The sequence below is a fragment of the Microcaecilia unicolor genome, chromosome 3 (genome assembly GCF_901765095.1).
Source record: "Microcaecilia unicolor chromosome 3, aMicUni1.1, whole genome shotgun sequence".
NCBI lineage: Eukaryota > Metazoa > Chordata > Amphibia > Gymnophiona > Siphonopidae > Microcaecilia > Microcaecilia unicolor.
The window spans coordinates 75,577,236-75,594,752 of NC_044033.1; the positions used below are offsets into that span (position 1 = coordinate 75,577,236).

General features: G+C 42.9%; 1 protein-coding gene across 1 annotated transcript; it reads right to left on the reverse strand.

The window, feature by feature from the left end:
* Nucleotides 1-479: 479 nt before the first annotated feature.
* On the reverse strand, nt 480-17,275 carry LOC115465532 (neudesin-like; the record flags this gene model as incomplete). The annotated part of the gene is made up of 2 exons (XM_030196064.1): nt 480-2,031; nt 17,168-17,275. Coding segments are annotated over 2 exons (285 nt in total), but the record flags the coding sequence as incomplete, so codon positions are not given.
* Between the last annotated feature and the right edge of the window lie 242 nt (nt 17,276-17,517).

Sequence of the window (17,517 nt, forward strand, 5' to 3'; positions counted from 1 at the left end):
GCACAGTGATACTGCCACCATTTTGACTTCTCCCCAGTGTAGGACTTTCTTGAACTTTCTCCCACGACTCAGGCCTTGGGGATGTGTTTCTTCTTAAAGTTTCCTAGGAAGTGTTGTTCAGTTTAAAGGATAAAATTATGTGTTTTCAGACCCTGTTCATCTTAGGAGCTTGTTAGCACTCAAGAATGAGCCTTGACTAGGAACAGGGGGGGGGGGGGGGTGGAATTTCAGACAGCTGGGTAAAGTGGGATATACTGCATTAAGCCACGGGACATGATTATGTGGTGGTCTTTAGGAAATGAAGGAATTGTTTACGCCTTGTTTTATATAATATCACATGTGTTTTACTGTATTAACAACTAGTAAAAAAAAAGGCCCATTTCTGAAACCAATGAAACAGGCGCTAGCAAGGTAATGACTTTCTGCCATGAATGTTTCAACAGTTGTATTCTTAATATAATTTTTGTTACATTAGTAAGATTTCTTTATAAACAATATTGTTAGTGTAAACTTTTTTACAATGTATTAAAAGTTTTCCTTGTTCAGGTCCATCAATCAGTTTAACAATCATATCAGTAGAGTTCCTTACTTGTGAAAATACAACATACAATTGCCCATGTTTAAACAGGTTCTGGAAGGAAAATGCCAACTGAGTCACAGAGTATGTGTGTCAGAGAGTGTTTTTTTCTGTGAAAGACAGAAAGTATGTGTGACTTATTGAAACAGTATGTGTGAGACAGAGTGTGCATATGTGAGAGGGAGAGTATGTGCGACAGAGATAGTGAATATGTGTGTTAGTGAGAGATTCAGAGTCTGAGTCATAGGCAGAGAGACAGTGTGTGGGAGGGGAGAGGGAGAGAGCAGCAGGTCCAGCGGCGACTCGGGAGCGAGCGGGGGGAGAGGGTGGGGTCCGAACTGGGAGAGGAGAGGGAGGTCAGCGGGACGGCTTGCGTGCGGCTGCAGGGAGTGTCCATCGGGGAGGAGGGTGGGTGAGGGGGCTCTGGGCGGGGGACGGGTTGAGAGGGAGGTTGGCGGGACAGCTTGCATGTGGCTGCGGGGAGTGTCCATCGGGGAGTAGGGTGAGTGAGTGCGGCTCTGGGCGGGGGACGGGTTCCAGCGGCGACTCGGGAGGGGCAAGAGAGAGAGAGCAGCGGGTCCAGCAGCAACTCGGGAGTGAGAGGGGAAACTGGGGTCCAGGTCCACAGGCATGGGCTGTGTCGGGTCGCGCGCTTAAGATTTTGCTTCGTATTGCAATTTTTTTTGTTGATGGCGGATCTTCCTCGCTTCTGCTGCAGCTTCTGTGATGTAAAGATGATTGTGGGTCCGGGCACGCGACTTGCTTGATTGTTGGAGGCAGTTGGGTTTGTGCCTCGTGCTGCTGGCGTCAGTTCTGTCTGTGATAGGTCCCTCATGTTTGTGACGTTGCTTTGCCTGGCAACTATGCTGCATCCCCTTCCCTCTCCGTGTTCAGCCCTCGATGTCATTACAGGCAGCACATACCCTACGAACCGCATGGACCCTGCGAACCCTTCAGTGCCACAGGGAGTCAGCTTCAGAACGTTGGAGTTGGAAATTATTATATAGGATAAGGAATTTTTTTTCCTGCTTTCCTATTGTGTCTTCGGTTCCATAAAATCTAATAAAAGTTAGTGATAAAAAAAAAAGGTTCAGAAACCTTCAGCTTAGTCATTGCGCAGATAACTCTCCAGTTGTGTCAAGGGCTAGAAATTAGTTTTTCATCAGCAAAAAAAACAGACTGGTGACAAGAATACAAATAGTACAGAAGGTACTATTCCTCTTAATTATGTATTGTGAGAATCCTGTCCATCTCAGTTTTCCAACAGATTCAATGCCTCAGAATTCTTCCTTGATATTGAAGTGCAGTTGATCCTCTGGTCTGAAATTCCTGTTGGGGCTGCCATCCTCATTCAGGATCCGCCGGGAAGTGTACCCCACAATCGGATATTTTGCCTTGTAGACATTGTTGAAAATATCATCCAGGGCTTTTAACTCCTCTTGTGTGAGCCCAGCCTAAACAAAAACAAACAAAAAAGTCAGGGACAGAAAGAGACTCGTGTCGTCATCACTAAAGTTACGTTCAGCCTGCTCCAACACACAAGGATTTACCTCTCTGCCAAAGTCAACATACATACAGGATTATAAATCAGTGTTTGACAGATTTACTGAGAATATATGTGTGTGTGTGTCCCTCTTTTGGCTCTATAATTTACTCTTTAGGTTTTATTTATAGTTCTTCTCTCTCTATTGTTCCTATGTTTAATATATATATAGATATACACACACACATACACATATATATATACACACAAACACACTGGCATATGACAATTTTTCAGATTTTGGAATGTAGTCAGTAGGATTAAGGTTCAGGAACTTGGCAACATTTTCACAGTCCTCAAAATTACAAAAAACAAAAAAAAAACACACATCTACCAGTGAGCAACAGAGGCACAGCTTACTGGTAGTATGGCTGAGACATGCAACACACCTGCGTGGTGTGGGTTGAGTGTGTGTTGTGTCGGGGCATGTGTGGCTCCAAACACAAGTTCTGTTATGCTGATCATAGGAGCCAACCTTTCAAAATGATTGGGGGTGCTGAATTTCTTTTTTACAGGTGGTGCATTCCCCCCTCCCTCTCCCTCCAAGTTCCAGGCCCCCTCCCTCCAAATTTTAAAAGTCATCTATCTTACCTTGTCGGGGTTAGGGCGGCAGCAGCGGTAAAAAGCATGCAGGCTCGGCTCAGTGCTTAGTTCAGTTTTCCCTTCTCTCTCTCAGCTCTGGTCCCACCCTTGCGGAAACAGGAAATGAGGGCGGGACCAGAGCTGAGAGCAGTGGCGTTCCTAGGGGGGGGCTGACCGCCGATGCGCCCTGCCTCCCCGGGTGCAGCACCCCCCCCCCCCCGGCGAAAGGACATCCCCCCACCCTGGCGAAAGAACCCCCGGGTGCACGCCGCTGGGGGGGGGGGGGGTGTCACGCGCCGGTCAGCTTCGTTCGTTTTCATCTCCCTCTGCCCCGGAACAGGAAGTAACTTGTTCTGAGGCAAAGGGAGCATGAAAACGAAGGAAGCTGACTGGCGTGCGACACCCCCCCAGCGGCGTGCACCCGGGGCGGACTGCCCCCACCGCCCCCCCCCCTTGGTACGCCACTGGCTGAGAGAGCGAGAAGGGAAAACTGAACTAAGCACAGAGTCAAGCCTGCATGCTTTTTACCGCTGCTGCCGCCCTAACCCCGATGAGGTAAAATAGATGACTTAAAATTCGGAGGGGGCCTGGAACTCCAAGGGAGGGAGGGGGGACCCTGGAACTGCATGGCTAGCCTGAGGCAGTTTGCTTTACTTGCCGATGTTGCTGGCAGGCATAGAAACAATGGAGGTCCGCCAAGGAGGAAAGGCCAAGACATAGGACTATGCAGGACACGGGAAAGAGGAAGAAATGCTGGATCACGTGTTGTGCCTAGGCCAGTGGTTATCAACTTTTTTTCAGTCAGGACACACATGATGGATTATGCTTGCATCCATTACACACTGCACACACAATCCTCATGGACCTTGGTCTGATACAGTACATCAGTTCTTATATATTAAATGTAAACATGCTCTGCGTCCACAAAACCCTTATCTCCCTCCCCCACAACAATAGGTGCAGATCACAACTAGCACATTTTTCCATGGAAATTGTTATAAAAAAAAAAATTATGATTCTCACATCATCTCAATAATAGTGAAATAAATCTCTCCACTATCAGGCACATTGTGAAATAACACAAAACCTGAAAAACTCCTAACTCGACATATATGTAGCAAATCTGCTATAGAACGGTAGCACTGATTTAAACAAGAATCCTACTTAACATGCAGCACTACAAATATTTTACGTGGCCCTAGAACACCAATACATCTACTACTTGTAAAACAGAATAAGTGGGACTGCTACAGAGTTGTACGCAGAAACTACTTGCCCACAGAGTACCACACCTTGGTCACACACCAAATACAGAACAAGGGATCATACATTTAGAAATATAAAGATAAAATTGAATTAGGAACCCCAAGAATTCAAACTAGGCATGTTCCACAACATGCAAGAAATGAAAACACAAATGTATTTCCTCTTGTACTGAAACAAAAATTACAAATACATCAGTGTTGCACATTTTCCAAATATAACATATTCCGACAAATAAATTCAAAATAAAACACTTTTTTCTACCTTTGTTGTCTGGGTATTTTATTTTTTCAAGCATGTTGGTCCCAGTTTCTTCTTTTGTTTTCCTGTCTTCTGCTCTCTTTCCGTGGGTGCGGTCCATTTGTCCTTTCTCCACTTTCCTCACTATATCAGTCTCTGACATTTCCTCTTTCTTTGTTTTCTCTCACCCTCAGATTTCATCTTCTCACTGTTCAGTCCTCCATCTATATTTCACTTACCAGTACCTATCAACTTTCCATCTTCTCCTCTCACCCCTACCTCTCCCATCTCACTCCTTCCCTGGCCTCATATTCCCTTCTCTTTCACCCACTCCCCATTATACAATTATGTACTTACCATCCTCCTCTCACTCATCTCTCCTTGAGAGCTGCCATTGTCTTTCCCCACATTGTTCCAACATGCAAATATCTCCCCTCCCTCTCCCTTACATCCTTGTAGCCCAGCATCTCAATGTTCCCCATCCCTTCTCTCTTCTATGGTTCAGCATTTCCCTATCCCCTTCTCCCTGTCCCCTCCACCCCTATGGTTCAGCAATTCCCTGCCGCCTCTCTCCCCCTTTACTCCTTATTGTGCCAGGAGACATGGCTACACAAATCCCTAATGCCGTGAGTCTTTCAGTTGGTATAGGCAGCAAACTGCATACCAGAAGTGAAAGCCTGCTAAGTGTGGTTTACTGTGTACACAATCTGGGAAGGAGCAATCCATCAGGGTTGAGTGGCTGCATCTATGTCCAGCATGTCTCCCCTTGTCTTACTTTCCCTCCTCCTCCTATGGTCCGCCATCTTCCTCCTCTCTTCCTGCTTTCCATATTTATAACACCAGGCTTCCCAAGGCAGATTGCAACAGTTAACATGAACCCATCAAGAAACAGGATATCCTAATTGACATTTGTACATCTGTATTATATAGAACAGTGTAGAAAATGAGCACAAAATACAGTGTTTATTAGTACTATTTCTACCAGCTACGATCATTTTAAGCTGTTTTAGTGATATTCAATTGTTATTTCATTATATTTATATCTACAAATGGGAAGCTTTCAAATAAATTGAAAAAGCTATTAAAAAAAATAAAATATTTTTATCCTCCACCTTTTAAGGCACTGCCTACCCAACTAGAACAGCTTTAGACTTTTTTACAGGTGGACCACGCATAGGCAGTCCTTATTTCTAATGATCTTTGGCTATTGATTTCAATAGCGTTTATTATGTTTTGGGTCAAAGCCAGGTCTAGACAGCCTTCCTTGTCTCCTGCTTATCTAACATTCTTGCCGGCTTCAACCCCCTCCCCTAGTCCAGCACCACTTTCTGTTTCCCCCTCTCTATCTCCACCCCCCAGCACTACTTGTTTCCCCCTCTTCCTCCCTCCCGAGTCCAGCACCGCTTCTCCCTCCAGTCCTTCTCTCTCTCTCGTCCCCTCACCCCTCCGAAGTCCAGCGCTCCTTTGTGTGTCCCCTCTGGACCGGACCATCAAACCTCCTTCTCGCTCTCTTGCCCCTCACCCCTCCGAAGTCCAGCACTCCTTTCTGTGTCCCCTCTGAAGTCCGGACCGTCTTCGTTTAACAGCCCCTGCACTGCAGCGATAGCACGTTGCCACTAGAGCAGACGTCAGATCCTTCCCTACCGCGTCTTACTCTCAGACTTCCTGTCTGCGCGAGGGTGGGAGTGCGAGTGGGACTCGTGACACAAGCAGCAGCTCCAGAGGGAAGGATCTGACACTGGGATAGTTTGCTGTTGCTGCAGCAGGAGTCTGAAGATATTGAAGTAGGCTTCAGTCTTGAAGTGTCGGGGGGGGGATGGTACTAGTACTAGTCGGCGCCTATGATGCTGATGATCTTCATAAAAAAATACTTTCGGTTTTCAGAGCTTTTTGATTTTCAGAATTTTAGATAAAGAGATTGTGTACCTGCAAAACAATGTAGTTAAAATCACATGAAACCTACCATCTAGTACCCTCTGCCCCTAGTCCATTCCGTATCACTGTGAGGGACCCTGTTCCTATTCTACACATCAGTTTGAGAACCAGTGATTCAGAGGGTGCTGTGGAACAGGAGGAACTGTGCCCAGTGGAGAGTAGAACAGATTTGATTAGGAGACAGCTGAAGTTTAGTTACGGGTCCTATTATAACAGATGTAAGGAGACCAATCTGATGACTGGTTGTCAGGTACGCTTGTGCTAGACTCAGTAGAGGACCACAGTCTGCATCTTTAATCAGATGATTGTTGTTGTGATGTCTGGGCTTAGCAACAGTGCAAATTAAGAAAAGCACTAGATGGCTGTGAATGACAACCCACGGCAACAAATTCACCAAACATTACAAACAGTGTGCATACTAGATCTTGGCTTTCCAAACACTTTATATTTACACCACACCCAGTCAGGATTTCTACTGTCTTTCTTCTATGTTTGTGCAGCGCTGCGTACGCCTTGTAGCGCTATAGAAATGCTAAATAGTAATGGTAGTAGTAGAATAGGCAGAAGATAAATTTTCATACATTGGTAACCCTGTATAGATAGAGAGATAGAGATATGATCGCTTGGGGCTTCGCTATCCCTACTGATAAAAGCTGGATGCAAGGAAAACTGGATATAGTAGTAAGAGAAAAAACACTAGGACGGTATCTATTATAGAGGTGTTGGTCATAAGCACATACTCAGTGAATCGCATGCAGGGAGAGAAGATCCTCAAGTACCAAGAAATGTAGTCCAAGACTAAGAAAATGTAGCAGAAAGATACAGAAATATTTCCCATTGTTTTGGGTGCCACAGGTTTAATCAAAAAGAACTTCCAAGTGCACCTGGATAATTTGCCTGTACATATTACATCTTATGAACTCCAGAAGGAAGCTCTCTTTGACACAATGAAAGTACTAAGGTGAGCGCTAGCAGTATATTTCAGAAACCGAGATCACACTCCACATTCCTTGGCTTAGGAGTGAGGTTCATTCCTGTCGTGGTATGTGCAAAACTAACCTTAACCCATTTGGAGAAAACTGCCCCCTGAACACATATGCTGTACTGGTCATGCGTATGCCTGTAAGGAAAAGAGGTTGATATTTGTTGTTAGCAAGGTATGAATGTCAATGTGGAGGAGGTGGCCTAGTGGTTAGTGCACCGGTCTTGCAATCCAGAGGTGGCCGGTTCAAATCCCACTGCTGCTCCTTGTGATCTTGGGTAAGTCACTTAACCCTCCATTGCCTCAGGTTCAAACTTAAGATTGTGAGCCCTCCTGGGACAGAGAAATATCCAGTGTACCTGAGTGCAACTCACCTTCAGCTACTACTGAAAAGGTGTGAGCAAAAGCTAAATAAATAAAATATCCTTGGAGCTCTGTCTTCCCACCAAAATCAAAATGGCTTTATTAATCCATCCTTCTCACCTACTTTGACTATCAATAATGGTTAGAACCCCTCCCCCACCTTTCAGAATCTAAAATGAATCCCCAAATGGCACCAATGCCTTCACCAGCAAGAAAAAATCCATCTGCTTCTTAGCTAGAACTGTTGTAGAAATCAAGATGCCGCCACCATCTCGTGATCTGGCCCCCTAATGCCTCAACCCAGTTAGGGCAGATTCTGACTGAACTGGATACACAAGAAGCCACTCATAGGCACCCGCCCAGTATAAGAGGCTTGGACAGGGCTAAGCCTCCCCTGCTGTGCTCTGAGAGGTTTAAATTGTTGATTTACCTCCATCCTCACAGCAGGAGCTGCAGTGAAAGCCCTCTAGCCTTGTGTAACCAATTGTAGAAATTGATTTATGGTTTGTTTACCTTATTGCTGGGAGGGGGGGGGGGGGGGTTGGCTGGGTTCCAGGGAAATATTTAAGGAGGATGACTTCCTGACCTGCACTGAGAACAGATAGCAGCAGAATCGGACAACCAGACAACAAAGGTAGAAAAGATCATTTTATTTTCATTATAGTGTTTGGAATATGTCCACTTTGAGAATCAGGTGCTCAACATTAAAGTTTAAATTTATTTATGGCATTTTATCCCACATTAAACATGAATTAGGGTGTTTTGTTGGCTCTACATTGAGATTGTGATATTATGATCCCTTGTTTCATATTGTTGACGGTCTGCATTTTCCGTATGGGTGGTATATTGGTGTATTAGGATCTGCCAGTGTAATCTTTATGGTACAGTAAGGTTCTTAGTGTGTTTTGCACAAAGTTGTGCATAGTGTTTTGCAGTTGAGCGATTGTGCTTAGAATATGCTTTGAGCAACCACTTTATTCTTTGACATATGATACATATCTAATATTACATTTAATAAAAGGTATTGTGACTTATTTTATTATTTTTTCTGTATGTTATCAGACAATTATGGATTTAAGCTCCACCCTCCAACCCCACCCCCTTTAGCCTCCCCAAACAGTTGGGCCACCGACCGCCTATGAAGCCACTACACCAAAATCTATGTAACTAAAAACAGAGAAATATAGCAAAAAAGGGCAGCACAACACACCATGAAGTTACATTCCCTGATGGTAAGTAGTATGGATTCTGCTAGGTTCTTGTGCCTGGACTGCCACTGTTGGAAGCAGGATACTGGTCTACATGGTCCTGCCACAATCACACACTGGGCTCTTAATTCATGATCTAAAACAATGAACAAAAAGAGGTCTATCTCAAGAACCAAAATAGAGTAACCCAGACGCTGCTAAGCAAACTGAGCTGCTCCTGCTTATACTGATTTTTTTTTTCCAAACGTTTTTTTAAACTTTTTTTTTTTTTTTCTTTTTTGCCTACCTGAAGAAGCATTAAGAGTGAACAGCAGGTGATTCTGGTGGTAGAGGGCAGATAGATTCTCTTTTCATGCCCAGTATTATTATGGCTTCAACTGTGGAGTGCTCCTAGAAGGTATAAAGGGGCATAATTGAAAGGGAAGCCCAGTTTTGCCGAGGACGTCCTCGCAAAACATCCCGGCAAAGGGGCGGGGGAAACCCGTATTATCGAAACAAGATGGGCGTCATCTTTCGTTGCAATAATACGGGCGGGGACGCCCAAATCTTGACATTTAGGTTGTCCCTACACTTGGTTGTTTCTGATTTTCGGCGATAATGGAAAACTAAGAACACCCATCTCAGAAATGACCCAAATGCCAAGCCTCTTGGTCGTGGGAGGAGCCAGTATTGTAGTGCACTGTGTCCCCCTGACATGCCAGGACACCAACCGGGCACCTAGGGGGCACTGCAGTGGACTTCAGAAAAAGTTCACAGGTGCATAGCTCCCTTGTGTTGCCTGAGCCCCCCAAAACCCACTACTGTACACCACTACCATAGCCCCTTATGGGTGAAGGGGTGGGCACCTAGATTGGTACAGTGGATTTTTGGTGGGTTTTGGAGGGCTCACATTTACCACCACAAGTGTAACAGGTGGGGGGGGGGGGGGGGGAGGATAGGCCTTGGTCTGCCTGCCTGAAGTGCACTGCACCCACTAAAACTGCTCCAGGGACCTGCATACTGCTGTGATGGACCAGAGTATGACATTTGAGACTGGCATTAGAGGCTGGCACAAAATATTTTTAAAGTTGTTTTTTTTGAGGGTGGGAGGGGGTTTAGTGACCACTGGGCGAGTAAGGGGAGGTGATCCCCGATTCTCTCCAGTCGGTCATCTGGTCAGTTCGGGCACCTTTTTGTGCCAGTGGTCATAAGGAAAAACAGGACCAGGTAAAGTTGTCCCAACTGCTCATCAGGGACGCCCTTTTTTTTCCATTATGGGCTAGAGGGACGCCCATGTCTTAGGCACACCCAAGTCCCACCTTCGCTATGCCTCAGACACGCCCCGGTGAACCTTGGTCGTCCTGCGACGGAAAGCAGTTGGGGACGGCCAAAATCGGCTTTCAATTATGCTGATTTGGGCGACCCTGTGAGAAGGACGCACCTACAAAAAATGCCTTTTTTTTGCCGAAAATGGACACGCGGCAAAATTCAAAATTGCCGCACATCCATTTTGAGTCTGAGACCTTACTGCCAGCCATTGACCTTGCGGTAAAGAATCCAGTCAGTAATTCCACTTGGCGTGCGTCCATTATGCGAGCCTGAAAATAAAAAATATTTTCAGATGAGCCAAAAATGAAATTACCGCAAGAGCCACACGGTACTCAGGCGGTAACTCCATTTTGGCGTGCATTGGCGGCTTAGTAAAAGGACCCCCTCAGAGTGGTGCCTGGTGGATAAAGTCAGGGCAGCCATTTTGCTGTCCCAACTTTAGGATCCTTTTACTAAATCGTTTTAAGTGCTAACGCGTGCTGAATGAGGTAAAAAAGGCTTACCGCAAAATACGTTAAAACCTTTTGTCGGTAATTTGCCTGTCAGCATGTGCCAGTTGTGCAGTTTTATAAAGCATAATTTTGGGGAGACGGCGTCGAGGGTGTTTGCAACAGCATTTATAAATAGTCACATAAAGGGAAGACCCAATGAAGAGAGACTATGCCACCAGGCAAAAAACAATGAAGTTGCCTTAAAGTGGTATTTTCCGAGGGCTCCTAAAAAAATGTAAAAAATATAATATAAATAATATATATTATATATATAAACCTAAAAATTAAAAATACAATAGAATTATTTAATAGAATAGCTGTTTGCACACACACAGTTCTTATCTTTGGATTTGTGAAGAGCGTGATTATATTTACCAAAGATTTTGTAGTGTGGAGACTTTAGTGGTTTCAGCTATTCCACTAGCAACATTCCATGTAGAAGTCGGCCCTTGCAGATCACCAATGTGGCTACGCAGGCTTCTGCGAGTCTGACGTCCTGCACAGACTCACAGAAACAGAAGCCTGCGCAGCCTTCTACATGGAATGTTGCTAGTGGAATAGCAACATTCCATGTAGAATCTCCAATAGTAGCAACATTCCATGTAGAATCTCCAATAGTATCTATTTTATTTTTGGTACATTTGTACCCCGCGCGTTCCCACTCATGGCAGGCTCAATGCGGCTTACATGGGGCAATGAAGGGTTAAGTGACTTGCCCAGAGTCACAAGTTGCTGCCTGTGCCTGAAGTGGGAATTGAACTCAGTTCCTCAGTTCCCCAGGACCAAAGCTTGATATTGTCAGTCATGATATTCTATTAGATTTATTATCCTGTCTTGGATTGTCAGACTCTGTATTTAGGTTGTTTGAGTCTTTCTAAAAAAACAGACAGTTTCTGGTACTAAGGGACAGCTGTTTTTCAACTCCAAGGGTACCCCCCCCCCTTGTTGAGTTCAAGGCTCCCCCATCTCTCCACTCCTGTACAATCTCTATACGAGTATGCTTGGTCAAATACTGTTAAACCCAGGCGAGATCATGCTGTCCTATGATGATATTTTTTTCTTGGTTCCTAAGTTTAGGCAAAAATTCTATTACTACTGTCATAAATAAGTGTGTAAATAGAATTAAGCATTTGGGCAGTTTTTGTCAGACTCCAAGTTAAATGCTGATAAATTTAAAGAGAAACATAATTTAGTTTTATCAGGTATTCTGCAATTTGTATTGAATAATGGAGGGACTCAATTTCAGGCTGAGAGGGTGTCTTAAGAGTCCTGGCAATGTTTCTGGATTCTTTGTTAACTATGGAGCCACAGATCAATAGTTTAGTTCAGAGAGCCTATTTTAAATTGAAACAATCAAACTTATTGCACTCTTTTTTTACGGGATCATTTTAGAATAATTGTGCAATTATTGATTTTAACTTTATTGGATTATGGTAATTCTTTGTATTTATGCTTACCATCTAAGCTGATAAAAATTCAAATGATACAACATTCAGCTGCAAGGAGGATATTTCAGAAATCACAAGTAGATCATTTTACTCCATTATTGAGAACATTACATTGTTGCCAGTACAAGCTTGGATTGATTTTAAAGTGTTATGTTGGTTTTTAAGATTTTAAATGGTACCTGTCCAGGAGGTGGTCATCAATTGATAAAAATATTACACTCAAACAACTTTCAGGGGTTGTAATTTTTTATTACTAGCTTTTCCCTTGACAAAGTGTGAGATATAAAGCTTATTTTCTCACTCTTTTTTGGCTACTCGATTATGGAATAATCTTCCTGTCAAATTATGCTCAGTAAGAAACTACTCATTTGTATGCTAATCTATGATATGATGTTCCTAATTTACTGTAATTCCCTGATGTTTGATCAGTTTCAAGTTTGTTTTAATTGTAACTCGCTTTTGACTCTCAAATCGAGGGAATTAACGAGAAATTTATTTTATTTTTGTTAAATTTGTACCCCGCGCTTTCCCACTCATGGCAGGCTCAATGCGGCTTACATGGGGCAATGGAGGGTTAAGTGACTTGCCCAGAATCACAAGGAGCTGCCTGTGCCTGAAGTGGGAATCGAACTCAGTTCCTCAGTTCCCCAGGAGCAAAGTCCACCACCCTAACCACTAGGCCACTCCTCCACTCCAAATAATACAAAAGAAAAAAATGCCCTATTTTATGGACATGCTAGAAATGGGTTTAAGCGTGGGAAAGTCCCATGTTAAAATGCACTAAGCCCATTTCTTAGTGAATCTTAGTAAAAAGGGCCCTTTATGCACTTACTTAACCGGTTAGCAGACTGAATATCGCCGCTAACCGACAGTGCCTGGATGGTCACAGGCAGTATTCAGCTAAACAAACCACAAGTGCTGCTGAGTATCACTGGATGGCCAACTCAGCAGGGTTTAACCTTGGAGGAAACCTAAAGAATTGGTTAACCCCTCCGAAGGGACACCACCTTGTAAGTGGTGGAGGGGCTTCCGTGTTTCAATGACTCAGAAGGCTATGCTGTAGGGTTACCCATATCAGACAGGCCTCTGAGGAGAAACCAGACAAAGAGTGCCCCAACCTGGAGGATCCAAGATGGCGTTGAGGGAGGACGTACGCTAGTTGAGTTCCCGTTTTACACCAGAATGCCTGAAGAAGAGGGCACGCTCCCCAGAGAATGGGGAAGAGAAAAGGCAAAGCCGTGGTGCTGTCCTCCTCGAACACGGCTGGGGTCCCCACCACTTCTCAGTCTATTTTGGAGAGATTCGGGGTCATAACATCGGGGATATCGGTTCTTGCTTCGGGGAACAGCAAGGCTTTATTGCCGAATCTCAGTGGAGGGAGTGACTTTGAGTCCCCCTGTTGGCACGACCCCTCCAAGACCCGGAAATAGTAATGCTTCGCTATGGAGGTCAATAATGGAAACGCCCGAAGTGGGTTAGGATTTTCATGTGACCCGAGGAGGTCCTGGCGCAGCATCGACTCAGATAATAAACCAACTGGGAGATTGGAGAGAGTGAGCTCTTCCCCCCCGAAGATATCTGGAGCGGTTTCTGTGGAGAAATTGGACTTGGTGAAGCCAATAATATAATGGACGTACTATAGGAAATGCAGCAGAATGTGAATAACTCTCTTCTTCAGATGTTTAAAATTTTCACTATGTGAGTTAAAGAATTTATATAATACTTAAAGTGGAAGTCCAAGATATAAAAATAGAGACTTTGATTACGGAAATGGCTTCTCTATGAAAATCAGATAATTTGGTAATGAAGAATAGTTATCTTTCTTGTAAAAATTGGAATTTCTGGAGAACCAATGAAGGGAAAATAACTTGAGAATGATAAATTTACCTATAATATCCTATATATCAGCTACTGAATTCTTGAAGAAATATTTCTCTGATACTTTGCTAATACCTTCTGATAGCCATCTTTTGGTGACTAAATTATATTTCCTTTAAAATCTTCTTTATCAGAGAAAAGAGATGTAAGTTTAACTGACTTTTTGGAAAATTCAGAAGTTATAGACAGAGTTATTATTAGTGACTTTCGTCTTTGATTTAGATAGGAACAATGTTTTGAAATTGTATTTCCGATACATGGTTGATAGTTTTTTGGGTTCAAAGATGCATATATTTCCTGACCATCAAGGGAATCGCAGACTGGGAGGCGTGAAGTCTTGGCTTTTAAGCCAGGAATCATTGCCCTAGGTGGGACCTTCCTAGCGCGATTCCCTTGTAAGTGTTTTATTTCCTTATTACTTATTTGTTTGAACCTAAGAAATTATAAGTTTGTGGAAACAGATGAAGAATCCTCTGCAGCAACTTCCTTCAGTTACCACTGTACCGGCTGCAATAACCGATTAACCTTCCTCCCTCAGAAAATGTGAAGTGTAAGATTAACCATTTTGAGTTTTTCTTATTTTCTTAAAGATTGTTTTCCTGATCTTGGATCTTCCAATTGTGGACAATTATGTAAATATATATTGTTGAGAGAAAATGTTTTCCTTTTTATTAATTTCTGTATTTCCTTACATTTATGTGCTAAATGTGAATGTAATTAAGTAAAATGATAAATAAATAAAATAATTAAAAAAAAAAAATTGGTTAACAAGAGTTTATGATACTGCATAATACGTTTTGATACATTGTTGGAATCTGCGCTTTATTTTGGTGTCTCTGCTAAAAGTTTGGTGAAGATCAATGATTGACACAACAGCATTATATGTACCTGGCCCTTTAAGCAGGTATTAGGATGCATCTTTTGTTATGATATTAATGCTGATCATCTTTTAAAATGGCGTCCACGTAGACATGCGTTTCAGCCGTCTTGAGCTTGACAATATGGGTGTGTAGCCCTGTTAAATTCATGAGTACATATTGTTTAAATTGCTATTTTGTGGTAACTTAGTGTTGAGGTTGGTGTGAGCATTTTGGAAAGGATTGTAAGAATTTAAAGTAATTGTTTATGTTTGTATAGGACTCATGATGACCCTTTTATGTACCCCAGAAGCACATGGGAAGCCAAACATCTTTTACATCATTTTCTCGGAATTAGGTATATGTTCTAGTGCTGATAATTGCAATAAGCAGATAAGTGGTCACCTTTGGCTTTTTTTGTAAGATTGTGGATTATATGAATGAGGAATATTAAGGTTTCTTAAATGACATTTAACGTATTGTTGGCATAAGCATGCTTGTTTGATGTTAGAAGTACAAGTGAGTAGGTTGAATAGGGCTTTTTTTGAGGGGGTACCGAGTACTGGCACCTTTTCCATTGTCTGCGAAAATTGACCCATGGTCCCCAAGTTTTAATGAAAGAGCTCAGGCGCTACACACCAATTCTGCCTTGTAATAGATTCTGTGACTGGTTGCAAGGGGCCTGATTATTGTGGGGAGGGTCTCTCAGTGATCATCCCACCATTGGAGCCGACTCTGTGGGTGCTTGAGCACCCCCAATATGAAAAATTCCTTGTATGTGTCCAGGGAGGGGTAATTTCCATTGGGCTTAGCACCCCCAATAATTTGAAAAGTTGGCTCCTATGATCCCACCCCTGAAGAGTGGCCTAGCATTTGAGTGCCGCACCTTTTTTGCTAGAAAAAATGCACTGAGGTTGAACAACAAGTGATAAGAATTATGCACCCAGAGGCACAGACCTGAAATAGCTGAGATTATAAGGGACCCTCATTGCTGTGGGACATGCTTATTTGATGCTCTCTTCTCATTTAATTTTTAACTTTTTAATTTTTTTCTATTAATTTCGTTTGTTATACAAAATCGTTTTGTTGCTCATGTAGTTGTTACCCATGATCCTTACTTTCTGTATGATATTTAATGGTAGTAACGAGTTTAGATTGTGCCCTTTTTCCTCTTTGAACAGGTTTTGATTAATGGCATGCGCTCTTGACTCCTTTACTCTAAGGGGGACACGGCAGGAGTGTCCGCTTGTTTCTAATTCTTTTTATATTATGCATGCAACTACTTGCCCAAAAATTGATCAAAGACAAAGAAATACAGGGGATGACAAGAAATTACATGGAATTCAAACACGCGTGGGATAAACACAAAGGAATTCTGTTTAGAAGTAATCTTAATGAAGATTGGGTGGCAATGCCGGTAATTGGGAAGCAAAACCAGTGCTGGGCAGATTTCTGCGGTCTACACCCTGATTGTAACTGAATAGACTTGGATGGGCTGGAGTGTAAATTTACGGGGCTTCAATGTTAGCTTCAAAACTTTTAGTGCAAGAACAGTGTTGGGCAGACTTTTACAGTCTGTGCCCTGAAAATGGCAAGGACAAATCAAACTCAGGTATACATATAAAGTATCACATACCGTGTAAAATGAGTTTATCTTGTTGGGCAGACTGGATGGACCGTTCAGGTCTTTATCTGCCGTCATTTACTATGTTAATATATTTTAGTTGACCTGAGTGGCTTGGAACGTTCTCCTTCCACCCCTTTTTTTACTGCTCAGCAAACACCATTAATATCCCAGACAATGCTAATGTGCATGTAATTAAGTGTACAAAATTTTTAAAAAGTCCTGGTGTATTTACCAAATTCATATCATATGATGTACAACTGTTTGTAATGTTACGGTCCACAAACCCACTCGATAAATGTGTGTCAAAATCAAAATGAAACGCGAATAACCCACCAACATAAAAGAAACTTATGTGTTAAACAACATGTTTGGTTCACCAGAGTACCCCATTTTGGATAATTCTTCCTCAGGAACCACATGCAAACTGCTGGCAGTGCTATCTGGTTAGAGCGATATTCAAGACTGCTGACTGGATATAAAGTTAGGAAAATCTTTTTTCTGTTATAACTCAATCCAGTGAGCAGTTTGCATGTTGCCATTAACCAGATATCCTCCAGCACTGTAGGATACTGTCAAGGCAGCTGGAGGAAATATTCAGCACCATCATCCGGTTAGTGCTGCTGAATATTCCATCAGCTGATACTTATGCGGTTAACAGCACCTGCTTGCCAGATAAGAGCCTTTGAATATCGGCCAGTAAGATACTTGTCACACTTTTAAAACATTTTAAAAACATTAAGGATTTGAGCCTCAGCCAGTCTGTGTGTTAGACCTGTTTTTGTTCTGTAAAGTCTAATCAGTAATGCACTGGCACCGCCAGCCATCACCAGCAGGACACAACAATTATCCTAGGGTCTTTCTTTACCGTATCATGGGTGAGATCCGCCGGGTTGAGCGACATCTTGGCAACACCTCGGGTAGAATCTTTTCCAGTCAGTGCATTATATGGTGCATCTTTTCCATAAAATTCTGTTCAGTGCAAAAGGGGAAAAAATTAGCTATGAGCTCTGCAAACTGTGGAGAACATGGGAACAGCAAATGAGCATGTCAGTAGGGCAGCTAACTGGGAATGTGATGTGGTTGTAACCCCAAGACAAAACTGAGGCCCAGATGCAACCACCAAACGTAAAAAAGCAAAAAACGTTTAAAAGCTGTTACTGAATTTTAAAAAACGAACAATGCAGCAAAAAAAACAAGTCGCACATCTTCGGTGCG